The sequence below is a fragment of the Hippopotamus amphibius genome, chromosome 7, assembly GCF_030028045.1.
Source record: "Hippopotamus amphibius kiboko isolate mHipAmp2 chromosome 7, mHipAmp2.hap2, whole genome shotgun sequence".
Taxonomy (NCBI): Eukaryota; Metazoa; Chordata; class Mammalia; order Artiodactyla; family Hippopotamidae; genus Hippopotamus; species Hippopotamus amphibius.
The window spans coordinates 37,260,330-37,281,906 of record NC_080192.1 but is presented as its reverse complement, the minus strand read 5'-3'; the positions used below and the strand labels follow the sequence as shown (position 1 = coordinate 37,281,906).

The following is a 21,577-nucleotide window of genomic DNA, read 5'->3' as shown; positions in this document are numbered from 1 at the left end:
TAATTTATAACTATTTGATCTTCTAGTATTGCATGGGAGTAGGTAGGATACAAAATTGTATAAGATATAATCTGCACCCTCTAGGAAAGAAACACAATATGAGTATTATATTGTAGCTATAAAGGACATCTGTTATTGGAAATTATCTAAATCTTTTGATCACACTTCACATTTGGGAAATTTTTTGCAATGTTAATCCCACCTTCTCAACATAAAGTACAAAAAACTACAATTCTCAGTGTTTGGTGCCACAGAGGTTCTATTAATTACATACATGCAAGAAATGAGTGATATAAATGTTACAAGCCATATAAATTAGTTGGTGAAGGCATCTATTTTGCTCAATGGGAGGTGGCAAAGGGATCATGATTTTGCACAGAAAAGGAGAAAAAAATCCCCTTACCAGCTTTGCAATAAAGTTCTAAAATTTTTGTCCTTAAAGGTTAGGCTACGCAGGCTAATTAAGACTTTCTTAATTTCTGTTAAAATTCACGGTCTATTTAAACTAGCTAGTGAATTCTGATATATGTAACTAACAGTGCTATGACACTCAGTACATTAGGTCATACTGACTGCTACCTTTCCTTGTAATAGTCATCTGCCATGCCCTGGTCATTGCTCCTTGAATGTCTTAGCAACCAGATTATTGTCACTTTTTCCAATACTACCCCAGTCATAATTCATGGTGATTTTTATAACTCATTGAGACGATTTCTCCAGCATACTGGTATCTAAATTTCTAGACTTTGTGTACTCCAATGGTCTCAATTTTCCCCCTATTTCAGTAACTCACAATTAAGGTTTCACTATAAACTCTACTGTTATCAATAAATGAGACTAATTTCAGTTTCATTACATAACTCACAAATCATTAGTTTAGTTCAGCTATTTAAATGCTCAAACTCTAAAAATACTTACACCTTCAATCTCTTTATTGTAGGAATTAGTTACTACTTCTCACCATACTCATGCCCTCTCTTTCTTCTTACCCATCTTAAAATTTATATTCAGTCTTTAAAATCAATCCTTTGTTTCTACAGCTTTCAGAATCTGAACACTTGCCACTACATCCACTGCTACCACCTGGGTCCAATACCCATCATCTCCCACAAATTATTATAACAGCTTCTTAACTAGTCCTCCTGCTTTTATTCTTCTATCAGGCTATTCTCAAAACACTATTTAAGTTAAAATGGAAGCGAGGTCATTCATACCTCTGCTCAAATCCTCACCGTCTTCTCACTTGGCTCAAGTAAAAGCCAAAGTCCTTAAAAGTACAGAAGGGATCTCAATTCTCTGAACTCATCTCCTATTCTTCTTCTTGCTCACTCCAGTCTAGCTGATTTGGTTTCCTTGCAGTTTCGTTTTTATTTGTTTTATTTTTTAACATTATTGGATATCCATGCTCTCATATCAGGACCTTTGTGCTTGATGTTTTTCTCTGCCCAAAACATTCTCTTTCTGACATCTGTATGACCATCTCATTCCACTATCTCTTTCATGGTTTTCCTCAAATCTTACTTTTCAACAAGGCGTTCCCTAGTCACCCTCTGCACTAAATATATCCTTTCCAGTTTGCTTCTCCTCCCTGGCATTCATCTAGATCTAATTCACTATTTATTTTATACATTTATCTTGTTTAAGTCTGTCTCTCAAAAAACAACGTAAGGCCCATGAGGAAAGGAAGTGTTTTTATTTACTTTTTTTCTTATTTTGTCCATTGCTGTATCTCTCAGTGCCTAGAAGACTGGCACATAGTAGATGCTCATAAATTTTTGTTGGATGAGTAAATGAACCCTGATTAAAACAGTAGGTTTTCACGGCTATGTCTATAAGTAACAACTCCTCGGGCAAATGGGAATCTGGGATATGTTACCCAGATAGATTTGACAAAGTACCAATTAGATTAACATCAAAAAAAGGGACATTGTTTTCCACGGTTCATGGATAGTTACTTAAATGACCACCTGACTAATCCTGAAATGGGGTGCCTCTGAAAGTAAGGCGTTGATGGACTGAGTCATAGGTACAATAGACTATTCTGAAGGGAAAGAAGAATAAAAGGACAATGAGGTGAGCCGGATGCTTTGAACTGTATTGAAGAGTTTAAGGAAAGAAAATGACAAGCAGAGGTTTTAAATTTTAGGTCAACGCTCAGGGAATTCAAGAGTTGCTATGGCTGTTCATCACAGCTTCTTACTGAGGTCCCAAGACATAACAGAAAAAAGATAAAGAACCTGATCTAGGAGAAGTCATTGAATAACAACGTATGATGAGTTCAGAGCCTTACCAGGTGTCTTATTTGGAAATTCTGGCACTACTCTGAAAATAAAAAGGTATCGCCAAGAATTAGAAAAAGGAAATTTAGAAAGACTCAGATGAGTCTGATTTACCCTTATCCATCAAATTCCAGTGAGTTGCCCTGCTCTACTGATAAGCCTCATCTTATTTGTCTCAAAGACCATGTAATGATTGCACTTAAAGCAGTTATCTGTAAAACAAAGCCTATGTTCCCGCCTCTTGAATCTGGGTGGGCCTGTGACTGTTTTGACCAGCATGTGTTGTATGGTGAAGGTTACAATTTGTGACTTTTGAGTCTAGGTCCTAAGACGCAATGAAGTTTCCATCTAGTTCACTGGCACACTTGCTCTTTGGTCCCGGAGTCACCACATAAAAACTCACTACTTTGAGACCACAGTGCCACAGAAGTCACGTGGAGGTTTTCAGATGTAAAATCCCAATTAAACCTGTCTGTCCTTCAGTCACTGCAGCCCAGGTGCCAGACACAAGAGCAAAGAAGTCATCTCACAAGTAAATCTTTCAGCCTCCAGATATCTGAGTCACCACCTGAAATTCATATGCTAAAGCTGGTCCATACTATCTTGTGAGAGAGGATAATTTTCAGAAATCTTGAGATCTGGTGGTTAAACACAGTTATTGTTAAAGCTTAAATTATGTAAGTTTATAATTAAATATTTTTAAAAGGTAGTAAACACTCAAAATATATCGCTTCCTAAATATCTTACTATATTTTACTACTACCCATGCCTATAGGATTGTTTACTTAAATGGTATTTAATAGTAGAAATACTATATACCGGGTCAGTACTGTGTATCTTTTCCCAACTCTGCATTCAGTGACAACATGTTGGTAGTTTGAAATCAGCCATAGTGGGAGTATTTACACCATGGAAATTGGCAAACACTATATATCAGTGCTTTTTGCTTTTTCTGATAAAAATAAATTATTTACCAGTCACTAGCCATCAAGTTGTCCCAGCTGAGGGCCCAAACCTTATGGAGCAGAGAAGGGCTGTCACCACTGTGCCCTTTCTGAATCCCTGACCCATAGAACTGTGAGTATAGTAAAATATCTGTGCCATTAAATTTGAGGGTGGTTTGTTATAAAGCAATAGATAATCAGAAAATCTTCCCTGAAGGGACCTGCAACAATGTAGCATGGTAACAACTAAGGAAAATAGAATACAAAACTTTTTTGGGTATTAGCTCTAAGCTAGGACTATATCTATGGTACCCACTAGTATAAATGCTTTCAATAATCTGGTAAACAAAATGATTCATCCTGTGGATACTGACATATTTCTTTGGCCACCACGGCATTTGCTCAATGGGCATAAAATACTGACCATGGTTTCAGGGATAGGAGTTATTCACTGACCTGACAAAATGGGCTTCTCAACATTAAAATTGATAGGGTTACCACCCTAGCTGAATAGCCAAGTTGCTTGCTGTAGCCATCAGCCCTGAACCCCTGACATGGTACAATATACCTAGAAATCAACTATTCAAGCAGATTACATCAAATCCCTTCCATCAAGGAGGCAGCTGTCTTTTGTTACTATAATAAATACTTTTTCTGGATATGGATTTGCCTTCTCTAATGGCTATGCCTCTACCAGCAACACAATCTTATTAGATTTTTGCTTACAATCCTGTTATCATATACAACATTACTTCTGGCAAAAAAATCTCATCTTCAGTGAAAGGGTTAATGTAACTGACTGATGCTCCCAGCCCTGATTTCACCATGCTATCACCTCATTCAGAAGCAGATGATCCTAAAGAATAGTTAAGTGACCCAAGGAAGAATATATTTTAATTTAAACTGAGAGATAACACATTGCTAGGTTGGGATGCTATCATCCTGGAATTAGTGTACACTCAGAATTAATGATGGAAATCTATATACAGAATATATATGGGTCTATATATGGGTCCAGGAATCAAGGTTTAGAATTGTAATTTATATTTACCAATAGGACTTTGTGACCAGTTGGATTAAATAGGATCTTTCTATTTTTATTGTATCATACACATAGTATACATTGTTATTTTCCCATTTTCTTGTTATATTTTTATCCTTTTACTTTATTTTATATTGGGTATATTGATGCTGAAGAACATTTAAAGTAGTTCATAGGTTACAGAATACTAAGAGAAGATTGAGATTTAATGAGAGCAAGACTGTATGCACTGAAGAACCCTATATATGAAGCTGCATACAGTTAACTAGAGATTATGAACCTTCTTTTTTGATAAAAGGTGACTTTATTTTTGTTTACGAAGTCTATTTGTATTGTTGGGCAGATACATAACAGTATTGTTGCTATTTAGAATTTTAATATGAAAAAGAGCATGGCAAAATCTGGGTGGTAGTGCAGACTGCCATTTCAGGTTGCTCCAAGTCTTTTGAAAATACCTCCTTGATAGGTCCCCCATGTTTGATAGGTCCCCACATTCTGAATGCCATCTTCCCAAAGTAGGATCCAAGAAACACTTCTCAGGCACATTTACCACCAGGTGGCAGACATGTGACTTAAGAGCCGGCCAACCAGAGCCCCCTGCACAGGACAGATTCCGAGGGGAGCCAGATATGAAAGCACGTTGGGCACGGGGCATCCATTTTGCTGACACAGGTATCAACAGAGGCTTCATGTTTCTGCGACTTGGGGTGTAAGAAAAACTTACAAAGCTAAGAAACGTGGCCCTAGAAATTGTGCCTGGAAGTTCAGTTTAGAGATTTCCTACATGCTTTAATTAATGCCTTCTTGATTAAAATAGCAAACTGTATTGTTTTGTGCAATTAGGAACTCTCAACCATATAACCATAAAACCAACTGTGTTTTTATTAATATGAGAAGACTCCTTAAGGGCTTAAAAATTTAACTTATTCTGAATACTCCTTGATGCCTAGGAAAATATTCTATGTAATATACGCTTAGCACTTACTTGTTGAATTGAAGTAATAATGAATGTACATCATCTGCCTTGGAGGATGTGGCCAAAAATGTTCTAATCTTGCATGTACCTATGGCTTTTAAGCTTCAAATGAAAATAAGTTAAAAAACAAAAAGGAACTTACTTAAGATGCCACTAACAATTTGCTAACTTGTACACCTTCGCTGGGAACCAAACTTTAGTCTAATGTTTAATAAATCTTACAGAAGGCAGTCTCTTTGGTACACTCAAAGGACTGCAGGGACTATGTGAGTGGCCATTAATCTATAGTGGAATTCACTTTAAATGGCCACAACCTATATGTGTATACACACAAACGTATCATATCATGTATGCATATACACAAACTGCCTCCTCGGGAATTTTTAAACTAAATTTCTAAAACTATAAATCTTTCTATTAGATCTGAATTCAACATACCCTTGTGTGCAGCTATTTTCAATCATATATGTCATTCAAGTAGAAATGCATTCTGCTCTCTAAATTAATTTGGCCTCTGTAATATGGTCACATAACATAATACTAACATCTGAAAATGAAAACCTTCAAATTGATTGCTTTCATGATTAGTCCACTCACTATCCTTTACTCTCAGATATGGTTTAGATACCCTATGTGTCTCACATACATGTTTGAGTCCCACATTGATATAGCTGTTGGAAGGGCATATGTCCTACCTTATTCACTCCTGTAGTATTGTATCTGTTGTATCCTATTGTAGCACTTTCATAAATATGTATACATGAATGCAGACATACACACACATATCTTCATCTGCTTTCAACTACTAAAGTCTTCCTTTCTTAACTAGATTGTGCTTTCTACTTATCAAGGAAATAAGTTTGGAGGGATTTGGTTAACTTGTATAAACAGGTTTGTCAAGAAGGGGAAGGTTTTATTTAGTAATGGCAGGTGTCTAATTGTATTTGAACATTAACACAATTCTTTCCGCTCAAAACAAAAGGGCATAGTAAGCAATGTTTCAAATTCAGTCTTTAATTTGAACTAAAGATGTCTTTTTTTTAGTTTATGACCTGTGGGATGAAATTACAGTGTTATTATTCATAACTGACATTGACCAGCTCTTAAAACCCTAACTTCTCTTTCCAAGTCACAATAGTTGCATTCTGAAACATTGTTAATAATGTAAACCATCCTTTGAGATCTTCAGGCACAAAAACAGTTGAAACAACAAAACAACAAGAAACAACAACAAAACTTTTCTATTTTGATATTAAGAAACAATAACTATATTAATATTTCTAGTTTTCCTTTTTCATTAATTCAGATAATTCTGCCAAAACATAAGTTTTAGTAGTTAATTTGAGGATGTTGAAATAATGGCAGGAATGCTGTTTTCTGTAAATATAACTTGCCTATGTATGATCAGAGAAGTTTTAGGAATAAAAAATTTTGTTTCATCATTTTTTCTACATTTTTGTTAGCATGGAAATATTAAAACAATAAAACTTGTTTGAATGTTTCCATAAATACCCACTACAATTTTTGAAGTTTTTATTTATATTTGTATAATCATGAATAACATTAGGATGATTTTATTTGGATGTTCTCAATTTAATTACTTGAGGCTGTTGTATTTAATAAGAGCAACTCTAGTGATTACTTTCATTTTTTCTCATTCACTTCTATTTTGGGCTGAGGATCAAGTTTATCTGTAGTGACAAAGTGATAAATGGCCAGAACTTTTACCTGTGACATTAGAATAAATACCTAGTACATAACTTTCCACACAATTGATGCAAAATAGGTTACTAAACAGATTTGGGACTGAATTACAAGAAACTGAACAAACTATGCTCTTATCTAAATATAATCCCTTATATCACATATGATTTGTGAGTAACACAGAAATATGCTTTCTTAAATACATAGCTTGTGATTAAGCCAAAAAGTGGATTCCCCAGGTGTGTCACTTATAAGCTGTGCGGCTTGGGGCAAGTTACCTACTATGTTAGTTTTCTCATCAGTTAAATAGGGACAATGGGATTGCTGTAAGGATAATGTGAGTTAAGCACGTAAAACATTTAGAAAGACATTTCATGTTTTAATTAATGTAAGTTACTATGTTATTATCATTATTTAGTCATTCATCTCCCTCCCTCTGGAAATTCTATTTTCTATTTGGGAGTAGATATAATTCACTCAAATATCATATCTTTTGATCTATTGTTTTTGATGATACTCAAAATTAACACAAATAACTCCATTCACTCGTGAGTTCTCTTTGTGGACTGTCTTTTCTGTGTTGTGTATTTCAGTTCATGAGCATATGTTAACCTCTCAATGTGGAAACAGAGAGTCACAAGTTTATCAGAACCCTGGAAACTGAGATAGTCAATTCTACTTAAATTTTTCCATAATCTAACATCAAATTCTTTTTGGGTGTGAGAAGGAAATGCTAGCTTGTTGCTTTCCCTCCATGACCAATAAGTGGGTGTTTATAGCAAGAAGAAAAACACAATGTGTAGAAGGAGAAACTATTATATAAACCTATAAAAAAACTCTTATATTTAGCAACATTTAATAGGGCATTATGGAGGAAGAGAGAAGATTGTCTGATTTTCAGCCCTGGATAATTTGGGGGTGATAGAGGAGGGCAAGAGGTGGTTATGTAACTCAGGAAGTTGTTATATAATCAATACTTTGCGCAAGGAACGTTTCATAAATCTATTTTCCTTAACATAATCAACAACAAAAATCCTCCACATCATTGCTTTAAGAAAGGTAAAAAAATGTTTTCCAGCTCAATTCATGTTTTCAAAGTAGTTATGATTCACGCTTAAAAATCAATGGCTTCAATTTCTGTTATCCTAATGGAACTTAATATTTGTACTTCTCTCACTTTGACTTCTAAAATAGGTATTTCAAGTACAGCTTGCCTTGCTTTCTTTGTTACCCAAAATTCCTTTGCAGATGCAATAACAGGTAGTTCTGGGCTTCACGGGGTGTATATGATGAAAATTGTGTGGATGCTGTTGCCAGATCTCCCAGTCTCTGAAATTAGTCACAATCAAGAAGGAATAACACACTCCATACTACTGTGGTCTACTCTGAGGCAATGTTTCCCCTAAACTATAGTAAATCTTTGAGTTTCTTCACGGATCTAACCTGAGAAATTGTCCTGATGGCTTCATGGCTAAGGGCACAGGCTCTGGAGTTAGACTGACTTAGCTTTCAAATCTCTTCCCTGTTATTTACTCACTGTGTGACTTCTAGTAAGTGATCTGCTCTTTTCTGAGCTCAGTTGCCTCATCTGTAAAAAGGGGATAATTATAATATTTCCTTCATAGGGCTGTAGAAAGGATTAAAGGGCTGTATAACGGAGAAATACATACACAGCTAATTAAAAAATTTATGGTGCATTTTAAATAAGAAGATTAGTTGGAAGTCTACTGAGAGGTTTGCATTTCCCTCCATTTTTAGCTTCCCATTTCTACTTTTACATTTGGCTGTATTGAGTTATACCAGGGAATATTGCCTAAAGCATTAAAATAGAAAATAGTGAAATAGGGCAGAGTAAATATCATGGCAGAAATGCTCTTTAAATTTGTATGGAAAAAGTATAATTTAAAAATCAAGGGTGGGAAAAATACATAGAAGGAGAAAGAAACAAAAAAAAGAATTAATCTGACACCTGATAACATGATCTAAATTGCTCTTGTTTTGCCCTATTTGAGACAGTCCATGTGACTGGCTCATCAAAGTCTCAATGAAAACCAATTCTTTATGTGCGTACTCTGTGAATTCTCTTTACCATAAAATAAGACCCTGAAAAATAAGAAACAGAGATTGATCATATAACTATCATGCATGGAATGGTATCTCTCATTAGGGGCACACGCTCGCTGTTTGTGGAGTTGTCATTTTTATATTACTCTCTAAGACCAAGCATACAATGAACACACAATTAACTGTACCTTACTTTCTCAGCATTAATCTTTCAGAACTCTAACACTTAAAATATTTTCACCTACTTCATACTGCGATTGAACTATAATCACACCAAAGTGGTTTTTCTCTACATTCTTTTACTGGAGAAACTTCTCATTTATGGGTAATATGACAATTTATATATTTTATGAAATTGAGTGACTTTTTCTTTTGAACTGGAGATATAGCATCTTTGATGAAATTTTAAACTTCAATGTTATACAGCATGTGATGAGATTAAACAGATACATGAGTTTCCAAGAACAGAATACTGTAAATTCCATCAGGTTCATGTAATCACAATATCAGAACTGGAAGTCTTCTTAATGATCTTCTAAAATAGAAAAAGTATGCCTCTTTTAATTAGGAGAGTCCTGTTCCAGTGGTTTTATGTTTTTAACACCCTTAAAAACTTATTATTTCTGAGGGGTGAGGTGAGGATGAACGTCAGGCATCCCAAAGTCAAAACCCATTGTGTTCCCCCACTACCCACCACCAGCCTCTGGAGTATCGCCCACCTACTGTGATGGGACAGTTTGAAACTCACTATTGAAATATAACTCTTCTTTTTAAAGCAAAGGCCAGAAGGAATACTAACGTTTTTTAAGGCAACATGGTGATTTAGTAGCTGAGATTGTAATTTAGGTTTCCTGTCTTCCTGTTTTGAGTTTGTAGTACAGTATATTCTCTTTTACTTTAAGTAACAGACCATGAGTTGGTGTCTGCTTAAAGTCTTCCTCAAGTTTTTAAAGGCTTATATTTCTATGAGTATACTAGAGTATACTAGAGATAAGGCACTGAACTATATATGGAATTAATTCTAAGCAGAAGCAGTTTTATACTTACTCTTGTGTTGTTTCTTTCAGCTTTAAGTTCAGAAATTTCTTCTTCCTTTTCTAGAAGTTGTTCCCTGCAGGCATTTAATTCTTTTGTCAGTGCAGCAAATTCCTGAAAGAGGAATAAAAAAAATTGAAGACATATTCCAGATTAAAAAATGTATTCCAGCAGGAAGAAAAAAAAATCAAAACATAAACTCTTGAGTGTAAGGAATAGAAAAAATGGCCTAGAGGATTATGCATTGCTGTTATTTATATATACATTGTTGTTATTAAATTAACTTGATTCCAACATTAAAAAAATGCTACTACGTTATACTTAACATATACATATTATTATAATACACTGCTCAGATGAGTGTATAAAATATATTTCAAAATGTATCAGAATACATCATATTGAATTTAACATTAGTACGATAACATATTGATAATATAGAATAATTTAAATTTGGCTAATTTTGTGAACAACTCTGAAGATCTCACACTCTCGTTCCAGACAGCAATGTTTAGAATGAGCATACTACATCATAAGAAAAAACCAAACACCACCAACATCAATCAAAAAAAATTCTTAAATATACTCTTTAGAGATTCAGAAGTTTACATATTTAATAGGATGAAGAAAGCAAATGCACCTGTATCTTACAAAATAATAAATGTATCTAAGACTTGATAACATCATCTAAGATTCTCATTAATTTATGCATGGTTCAGTCTTTCACTCTGAAATGTAAGTTCCATGTAAGCTGAGACTTAATCTGACTTCACTGCTATAGTACTCATGTCTAAGATATAGTGGGTGCTCAATTAGTATTTATTTTCAATAAATGAAAATGGGTAATGTATTCTGGAGTAATCCTTTTTCTGTGTGACAAATGACACTTTTCAGTAATCTTTAATGGCTTCCTTCCACAAAATGGGATCAGAGATTATATAATGTGGGTATTTTCACCATTAGGTAGAAGAGTTTAGACACAAAGTTTGCTTAAAAAGAAGGGAAAGACACAACTATTCTGTTACTGTAACTTACAAATATTTTTAAATAATTTTGAAAAATTGTAAACAGATCTATATTATCATTACATTCTTTAGAGTGGTTCTCAGTAATAAAATTGATGCCTGTCAAATGTGTAAGTATTTGGGAAAATTTGGTACTAGGCTGGGAAAGCACTGTCAGAAGATCAAAAAGAAAAACAAAAATGAGGAGACAGGTTTGGTTAACCCAATCTCCACAAAGGCAAATTTAGCAAAAAGTAAATGAATCTGATGATTATGCAAAGCTGGAAAAGGTTTAAGATTTATATTTTTGTTTGCTTCAAACCACTTATTTTGCTAAGTTTCTCTGAATGGCTTCAAACCAAGTGGGTACTTCAAAGACCTCGGAGTAGACTTAGAGCTTAGAATCAAGATGAAAGAGTTCATTGTTACATTTGGCTGGCATTACAGATAAATGTTTTCTCCTCCCATTGCTGCCTGCTTAAATGTTGATATTCTCTGACTATATTATTTAAGTGGAGAATGGAAATAAGCAACAAGTAGAAAACAATAAACACTCATAAAAAATAAAATTTTCTTCATATAAACTGAATAGGTTTGATGGGGAAAAGAAGCAATAAAGATTCTGCATTGTAATTATTAACATACAGACATTTAAAATTAATCCTATACTCATGAATATTGTAAGACTAAATATTAATCAAATCTGTACATTTAACATCATGCCATTTTTAAACAAAACATATATCTGGTTTACCTTTCTAGCAAGTTAGCTTGCTGTCTACAAAAAGAAAAAGATCAGAAGGAAATATTTTGGAATTTTAACATTTCATACCTCCAGGTGGTAAAATTAAGAGTGAATTTTGGTTTTTTTGGTTTCTGCTATGTATTTGTCATCAAAACTCTCTATAATAGAGAAATATGCTTTTACGCTTAGTGAATAAAAGAAAATATAAATCTATACATTCACTGAAACAATCATGTATTCATAACCAACGACAGATATTAGTCAAGACGTTACTGGTGACAGATGACTTCGCATCTTTAATTTACATCATGGCACTGATTCTGAGCTAGCTATTTAGTGACTCCATGTATTAAGATTAGTCTTACATTTATTAACTTTCTAGCAAATTTCAGGCCCTATTTTCACATTCATTACCTTATCTTGCTCTCCAAATAACTAGTGAAGGAGTCTCATTCCCGTTTTATGGCCGAGGAAACTGAATTACCAAGATAAAAGTCCAAGTTCACGAAACTCACAACCCATAGAGAGTAAGTTAGGTTGTGAACACAGTTCCCCAGACTGTGTGCCCAGTGCTTTTCCACTATACCATTTTCACCCAGCTGTTCATCAGATTTATATGGTTCAGTTGGGGAGTGCATTTAGCAATCCTCATTTTCTTTATCTGGAGAGTTACATAACCATTACTTATAATTACTGTAAATGACCCTTCTTAATTGGTCCAAAGCCAGTGTGGGAAACTAGGAAGTGGGGCATTCCTTCCATACAGAGCAACAAGTGTTAGACAAGCACATCCTGCATATCCAGGACTGCAAAAGATGCAGAGCCTCCTATGGAATAAACCATCAAATGTTTTTACACTTTTTCTCTGACATTTCTCTCTTCTGTACCTACTTCTCCATCCATACTGTCACATGAACTGAGTTTTTTAAAATCAACTTTTCCTAGATAATAATAACAGCAAAGATAATTAACATTGAGCCCTTACAATATGCCAGGCACTCTGCCAAGTAATTTATATTGATTATCTTATTAATCCTAATGACACAATTCAGCAATCTCACTCCATGGTATCTCACTCCAAAGTAATCTCATTCCAAAGAAGCTGAAAACTATGTCCACACAAAAACCTGCACACAATGTTTAGAGCAGCTTCATTCATAATTGCTAAAACTTGGAAGCAATCAAGATGCCCTTAAGTAGGTGAAGGGATAAATAAACTGTAGCACATGCAGAAATGGAATGTTATCTAGTGCTAAGAAGAAATGAGCTATCAAGCCAGTAAAAAACATGGAGAGACCTTAAATACATATTAATAAGTGAAAAAAGCCAATTTGAAAAAGGCTACTCTTGTATGATTCCAACCATATGACATGCTTGAAAAATAAAAATTATGGGGACAGTAAAAAGATGAATGGTTGCCATGGGTGTTGGGGAGTGGAAGGGATGAGTAGGGCAGTGAAAATACTCTGTATGATATTTGATGACAGATACATGTAGTTAAACATTTGTCAAAAGCTATAATCATACAATACCCAAAGTGATTCATAATGTAAACTATGGACTTTGGGTGACAATGCTGTATGAATGTAGGTTCAGTAACTGTAGCAGATGTACCACTCTGATGGGGGATATAGATGATGGTGGAGACCATCCATATGTGGGGGCAGAGGGTACACGGGAAATCTCTGCACCTTCCCTTAAATTTTGCCATGAACCTAAAACTGCTCTATGAATATAACATCTTAAAAAAATATCACTGAGGCTTAGAGAAGTTAATAAAATTTCCAAAGTTAGACACTTAGTCAATGGTATAGGTGGGCTTTGAATCCAGACAATCTGTTTCATATTGGATGACTACAATAGATTTTTTTTCCCTCTCCTGATCAGTCTTTCCCTTTTAATTTGTCCTTCCTCAGTCTTTGAAAAATTATATTTTCCTCAGGTTTGCAAAACTTTTCAGAGCTTCCTACTTTCAAGCACATCAATTTAAACAGATTTTAACTTTTAAAACCCAAACCATCCAAAGCATGGCCCTTCCACAATTAATTAGCTTTATTTCTCATTGAAAAATAGCAACTACCATTTTGAGCAGGAGCAACTTTGCTCTTCTGTGAACTTAGTATTTTACATGAATCACTTCATCTCCTTCCTATTTTTCAGATGAGAACACTGAAACTTAGCATGGATGAATAACTTGCTCAGGGTTGCACTGCTAAAAATAATCCACTTTGATTCTAAAACTCCTTAATTTCTACAACACTGCCTCCTTCTCACTGAAAATGGAAAATCATCAAATTTTTCAACAGTAGCAATTAATACAAACATATCACCCCTCTAACTATGCATCCATCCCTAGAACCTTTATTGTGCCCCTACACGTACCAGACCCTGTGTTAGGTGCTGAAGATACAGAGATAACAGCCATAGTTGCTGCACTTGACCTCATAGCCCTTTCAGAATTCACATTTGAGGCATAAATGGAATTTTCATCACTAATAAACACTCAAAACCCATCACCAAAGTGCCACACAGCAAGTAATATTACTTTATGTGCTTAGAGGCACTGTTTGACTTACACGTAACTCTTCCTCTCTAATACCTTCTTCTTAGTAGCTCTATCGTCTGCATCTACCAGAGACTTCTCTTTCCTGTTTCTATCTCCACCTTTCCATTTTCTCATATCTCTTATTTTTTATTTCTTTCACATACTCTTTCCTTTACCAGGAATACTCTTGCCTATCCTCTCTGCCTAACTGACTTATTTTTAAGCACCATCTTGCCTTGTTAATGATCTATAATACCTTGCCCAAGATCTATCAATGCACTTACTGTATTTTTTTCATAATAATTGAATTATGTGCTCATCTCCTCCAAATAAACATCATGATCCTTTAAGACAATGGCATTACCTTGTTTATTTTATAGTCTCAGGATTTAGCAGAGTTTCTGGCAAACTGTAGATATTCAATAAATCCTTGTTGTAACAATAAGTGAATGGTTCACTTTCCCTAAACTTTGACTTTAATACCAAAAACATTTTTAAAGGTATAATTAATTAGAGATATTTCTTTTTCTGAGTGAGATTGTTATAATTTGCTCAATATATAACATGCCCAATATTCTTTTTGCTTTGGAGCTTTTTGTTTTTGCCTGTATCTGAAAGGATACCATACTGTATTCTACACAGCAATGGCATTATTGTCTGCTACATTTTATTGTATGTATATGAAGTAATACTATTAATATTATTGTTCCTAATAATTCATGCATTCAGATTTATCATTTATTCATTGGACATATTATTTTGGTCTTACTCATTCTCATAGCAAAAACATATATTTAACCCATATGTTACTTCTCTAATCTAGAGTTTCTCAAACAGTATTCCATACAACAGTATTTCCACAAGTTTCCCAGAAAAAGAAACATGGCCAAATGGATTTGGGAAATGATGCATGATGTATATTTTGCTCTCAGAAATATACTATAGACATCAGAATATAAGAGATTCTGACGAAAGCTGGTTTTGTGGCCAAGAATTAGAAATAACCTAGATTTCCATTTATGGGAAAATGGATGCATTAAATATAGTAAATGCACATGATGAAATATGGTGTAAAAGGCAGAATAAGTTGGCTAGATCTTTACATAACAACATGAAAAAATTTCAAAAATATAATTTTGCATGAAAAAAAGAGAAGAAACTGAACATAATGTGTAACACAGAGTACTCTCAGAAGCTAAAGGCAGTGAAGGATAAATGTTAGACAAAAACTTCATTTATGCCTCACCATGTCCGGATTCAAAGGAGTTTGCTTTGAATCACTGAGAAAGAATTAGTAGACAGTTGCCAATCACATACCACATTCAACAACTTCTCAGACCAGTCATTTTGTTCCCCAAACATAGCCTGCCAAAATTCTTACTTTTCCCAAGAACCAAAATGACTTTCCCCACTCTGTATATTTTTCTTGGAATTTTAAAGAGCAGTCAGGACACACAGTTCCATAGAAATATCCTGACAGAAGGCAGTGCCCTGTTCTTAGCATATACTCATACACCACACACACACACACACACACACACACGAGCACTCCCTATGTGCTAGAAAGATGACAGTGAAAGAAGCAAGTTAAATCCCTACTCTCAAAATGTTTATATATTTTCAGGCATTTTCCACTTAAAGTACTTTTACTTAGACTGAATTGTTTCTAGCTACATCAATGCCTCTCACTACTAATTCAACTCATGATATAGAGCATTAGTTCCTTTTAAAAGAGAGCGAAATAAAATAAATTTCTTCCTGTTAGTATCTTTAAAAAATTGAAGGTATCATTTCTTTTTTCCTTGCCTTCTCTTTTTCCTATTTTCCTTCTTTTTCTTCTTTTTTAAAAAATGTTATTATAGTTGATCTACAATGTTGTGTTAGTTTCAGTTGTACAGCAAAGGAAAGTATCATTTCTTACAAACCAACACAAGTCATCTAATTTCTGTGCCCTCCTATTTCTAAGTTACAAGTCTCACAAATTACATAAAATTCAAAGTTTCTTTATTGTCAATTTTTAACACTAAGTTATTGGTGTTACCTCTTTTCTCTCCTGTCCACCTCATCTTCTTCTTAAGCTATTGTTTCTTGAGCACTTATTATAGGTTAAGGATACTGTTAGGAACTTTACATTTGCTATATCATTTATTCATCACGACAGCCTTATTCTCCCCAGATGAGAAAACTTGAATAAAAGAGACTAACTCTAGCAAAGCCCATGCTAGTGAACAACAATGTCAGTGCTGGTATCAACATCCCCTAGGCTTGTCAGAAACCAAGACAGAGGTAACCCGCCTTTGTATCTTAACAGTGGTTTCACTGATGCCTACAGGCAAGTGAGCTAAGGGTGAACTTGAGTAATTCAAGTGCCCGAGCTGCCAGTATTTCTGTTAATAGGCCTTAGGTTAGTGGGTTGTTCTTAATCAGTTTAGTGCAAAGAAACTTCTCTTGTTTTGGTCCCTCTGTGTGTGTTCTCTAAGTGAAAGATACATCAGCAAAGTACAGATTGAGTCAGTTCTTGTGCTACTTACATTCTATAGAGATATCCTGGTCAGGTGAAGAGTGTATAGATTCAGAGCTTCTTCAGGCCATCCTTCCTCTTTCCACCCTGTAAATCACCACAGCCTACTAGGCTGCCCATCTTCACACAGATACAGAACATTCTATTCTTATACATGTTCATCTTTAAATGCATTTTCTGGTTATCTAATATTAAACATAGAAGGATGGAAAGAGACAGATAACTTCCTGGCCTCATTTCAGGACAGTGTGCTTACTTGAGAAGGTTTATTCGAAGAAAAAAGGACATATTTTCTCATTAACTAAATATTTGAAAGACCTTGACTTAATAGATGAGACCTCACCTCATAAAAGCAGGTCAGCAGACGCTGCATGACGGGAGGGGAATTCAACCTTTTAATTTCCAGTCACTGACACCAGGCAGCAGTCGCCAGAGTAATCGATGACAATCCATCCATCATAATTACAATTTTAACACTCTTTTATCTTTCAATTAAACTTGCATTCTGTGGGCCACTTAATTAATGACCTGACAATGGCCTTATTTTTGCAACCATATATCTGAGTAAGCAGTGGCTGAAAAATCCTGAGTGCACATCAGTCAGAAAGAGAAGAGGAAAAAAATAAAGGATGAGCTGGAATTCAGCTTTTCTAAGCATCACAAACACCCTCACCAACCACAAAAAAGCATCTTTTAAGTTTATTCTCCAACCATCTAACATTTGTGCAATTCAAAAATAGCTCTGAGGAAAGCATATGGCATGAAAGCATGCTGACTTGACCATCTAGCATTTAAATTTTAGACAAATTAACTGCTTCAACATGTTTTTATAATGACTTCCTTAGGCTGTGCCCCTAATTTACTATATTTTGGTGTCTCCTCTTTTGAAAATTGAAACTTTTTCTAGCAATTCTGTTTGTAATACTTGGTGGAAAGCTTTGGATTTTAAACATATTTATTTGGATATAACAAGTCATAAATTTACATGCATAAAGATACACATCTCCTTCCTCGCACCACAGAACATACTTCTAGAATTAACAACAGAAGAATTACATTGGATAGATGAAAACAAAGCAGCTAAAAGATTTACTATATTCCCTAAATTTTATATCTGTACATATCTCAGAATATTAGTCGTTGTAAATTCATAAGTCTTTATAAATTTAGTTTGGAAACAAAAAAGCCTTTGTTTCACAGGAATCAATACCCTCTCTCTTTCTCTCTACATATATTTTTTCCTATTTTCTCATGTTATGTAATCAAATGCAGTGTTAATGACCTCTGGTCTTATAATTGCCTCCTAGACTTGCATGAGCTCAGGGAAAGCTGTCATCCAAAATTACTGTGTGAAACAGCCGTGTCTCATGGTCAGCCCTGGGCTAGATAGCTTGAAGGTAGAGCCGCCTGCATAACGAATACACTTTGACAGGCACAACTGGACTTTTAGAGTCTTCACAGAAATTGTTGAGTAAGGCTGCCCAATTTAGAAGGAAAATGAGATTCAAACTTTATGCAAATACTATTTTGTGTCCCCTTGATTTTTTAAGTATCCATATTCCAGTAAGACAACTGTTTTGTCTTTTTGCTAAAACTGCATAATAGAAGATTATGTTAATGTAAGAAGATTATGCTAATAATGACCTGAGAGGCGCAAGTCTATTTAAAATCAAACATGCTACAAGAGACACTTCATGGTATAGATGTGGGCATAGGTACTGGATAACTTTGTTGTCAAAAATCTTCCAATCAAGGTAACTGGTATCATTCAAAAAGTAGATGTTTGTTGAGTCAAACATAGGTGCTGTCAGGCAGCCTCAGGCTGTCTGACCATCAAGTCGTGTCCCTATCACACCTCGCTTAGTACACTCCCACTGAAATGTGCTCATCTTACATCTTATCCCTGCTCTGCTTTCAGGACTTTAATTTGTCAATGTGTGTATAGAGTTGCCCCAGGTATCAGGTGCTCTTTAACAATATTTGTTTGACATGATTTGGCTTTGTTGTTGAATTCTGGAGAGCAGGCAATGTTATCCTAGATTGGCAGGGAACACATTTAGAGTTACTTAGTTTTTCAGAACCCCCAAATTGATGACTCTGCCAGCACTGCATTATGACTTCTGTGGGCCTTAGGTAATTTTGCGTTTGTGGGCCCCTGTTCATAAAAAAAATTAAAATCGTTATTCTATGGTTGTGTTGATATAAAGATTAATATACTGCAGACTGAATTATATTCATTTTTTTCTTTTAATTTTAAAAGTAATAGAAACATTTTCATGGGTTCCTAAAAGTATCATGAGGTCTAAGTGGTGCTTTCATTGTGTCTAATGGGTAAATTGGCCTTATACTCTGCTTACAATGGAAGTCACATGTAGTTTGGTCCAAACAGTACCAGTTTCAGAGTGAAACAGAGCTAGGTTAATATTTAGGCCAATAGCAGTGAACTTTTTAAGCCTCAGTTTTCTATCTAGGAAATGTAGGTTGCAGTGCCTTCTTATTGGGCTGGTGTGGGTAAAAATGAGATCATTAGTCCATATGATTCAGTAATCATGCTCTTTGGTATTTACCCAAAAGAACTGAAAACTTTTATCCACAAAAATCACTGAACATGGATGTTCATAGTAGTTTCATTCATAATTGGTAAAACTTGGAAACAACTAAAATGTCCTTCAGTAGGTAAAAGGATAAACTGTGGTACATCCATGCAATGGAATATTATTCAGTGATAAAAAGAAATGAACTATCAAGCTATGAAAAGACAAAGAAAAACCTGAAATGCACGCTACTAAATGAAAGAAGCCATCTAAAAAGATTACATACTGTATGATTCCAACTATATAACATTCTGCAAAGGTTAAACTATGGAGACAGTAATTTTTACTGTCAGTGGTTACCAGGGGTTGTGTTGGAAGGGGTTGGAATGAACAGACAGAGTACAGAGGATTTTTAGGGCGGTGAAAATGCTCTCTTATGATACTATGATGACAGATATATGTCATTATACATTTTTCCATACCCATAGAATGTACAATATCAAGGGTAAACTGTAATGTAAACTATGGACTTTTAAGAGATAATGCGTCAGTGTAGGCTCATCAGCTGTAGGACCTGTGCCATCTGATGGGGCTATGCTGGTAACAGGGGAGGCTATGCATGCTTGGGGTGCAGGGGTATATGGCAAATTTATGTACCTCCCTCTCAATGTTGTTGTGAATTTAATACTGCTCTAAAAAAATAAAATCTTAAAGTAAAAGAAAAAAGGAGAGACATTAGTAAAAATGTGACTAGCATAGGTCCTGGTTACATCTGATGTCTATAAATGATACATACTCAGTAATTTTTGAGCTGCATGTAGTTATTTGACATACAAGTTTTTTTCTTCCAAGACCAAATTTTCCATATCAGGATGGGATATTTCATTAGATGCTTCAGGAAATAAAAAAAAACAAAGTGCATCTTTTTTTCTTTATGTTAACTGAAATGTAACTGGAGAGTCACATAACTGACAAATAAATCACATAAATTTCACTGCTAATCATCCATCCCCTCTTTTATGGGAAGATCCTAATATCACTCCTAAGAATAAATCAGGGACAGCAGGATTGTTCTCAAGAGTAACAATAAAGAGGGTCCGACTGTATCGTTAGTGGACAAGATAAAAAAATGATCATAAGCAATGTGATAGAGTAAACTAAGCACATTTTTATAAGAGAAAATGGCTTGTTTTACCCCTTTGTTCCTTTGTACTTCATAAATTCTTGCTGATCAGTTAACTGGGTTATTATTACCTAAAACACATCAAATAACACTCTATGGTCTCTTATTAAATGAAGCCATAATATTAATGGCTATAAAGAGAGAAACTATGAGGAAATTCTCTGGACATCATAAAACTGTTCCTTAAAGTTCCCTAGAACACGTCTCTGATCTTATCTGCTATTATTCGCTCCACACTTCTCTGATTGCATCTATTACCACTACCCTGGGGCTTACACAACTCTCAAGATACTGTCTGGCATCAGATATGAAATGACAGCATAAAACATATTTGAGGAGCTTTCAATGAATCCTTGTGTTGGCTGCTATGAGATGCTGTTTGAGAGGAGCCCAGCTGCCTATGAGAAGTCTGGCTAGAATCCAGGTTTCCAGCCTAAAGCCTTTTATAGATTTCCTGACCCAAGTGATTAGGATGAACCACATTGAAAGAAGAGCCTTCCCCCTTGGGCTCTGACTCTAAGTTTGAGTAGCTTCTCTAATTCCCAGATCCTGCGCCCTGCCTTTTATTACTGGAATGAGAAAGATAAACTCAATGACCAAGAACCAAGACTAAAGTTACCCACTTCAGGTATCCTTTCCCTTAACCTCCAGCTCCCAGGATACTTTCAGCCAAAAAGAAAAAGACCCTTAGACCTGATCTTATTGTATCAGATGTATGGAAGAAGAGAGAAGAAGGTCACCAAAGAGAAATCCTAGCAGAGGAATCTTTCTAATTCCATAACCCAATTAATGATCTTGTCTTTGATCTTGACTCATCTTTATGGAAAGAAAGGGAAAGAATCTTTTATCTCTACCAATGTCGAAAATATATCTTTACTTATTTGGTGCTTGAAAAATTTGGAAATTTATTAAAACTCAACATTCTAAATACATTAGTAAAATCACCTGGCCCAGTAAGCATTGTAGCTAAAGCATGTCAGGGCTGAATCACTGCCAACCAA

At 34.9% G+C, this 21,577-nt stretch overlaps 1 protein-coding gene across 3 annotated transcripts in view; it reads right to left on the bottom strand.

The window, feature by feature from the left end:
- PPFIA2 (PTPRF interacting protein alpha 2) overlaps positions 1–21,577 on the bottom strand; it is a 451,253-nt gene that overhangs the window by 187,430 nt on the left and 242,246 nt on the right. For all 3 annotated transcript variants that reach the window (XM_057741285.1, XM_057741284.1, XM_057741283.1), the window contains one exon: positions 10,057–10,158. In XM_057741285.1, the coding sequence (XP_057597268.1) occupies positions 10,057–10,158 (102 nt within the window). The remainder of the gene's footprint in view (positions 1–10,056; positions 10,159–21,577) is intronic.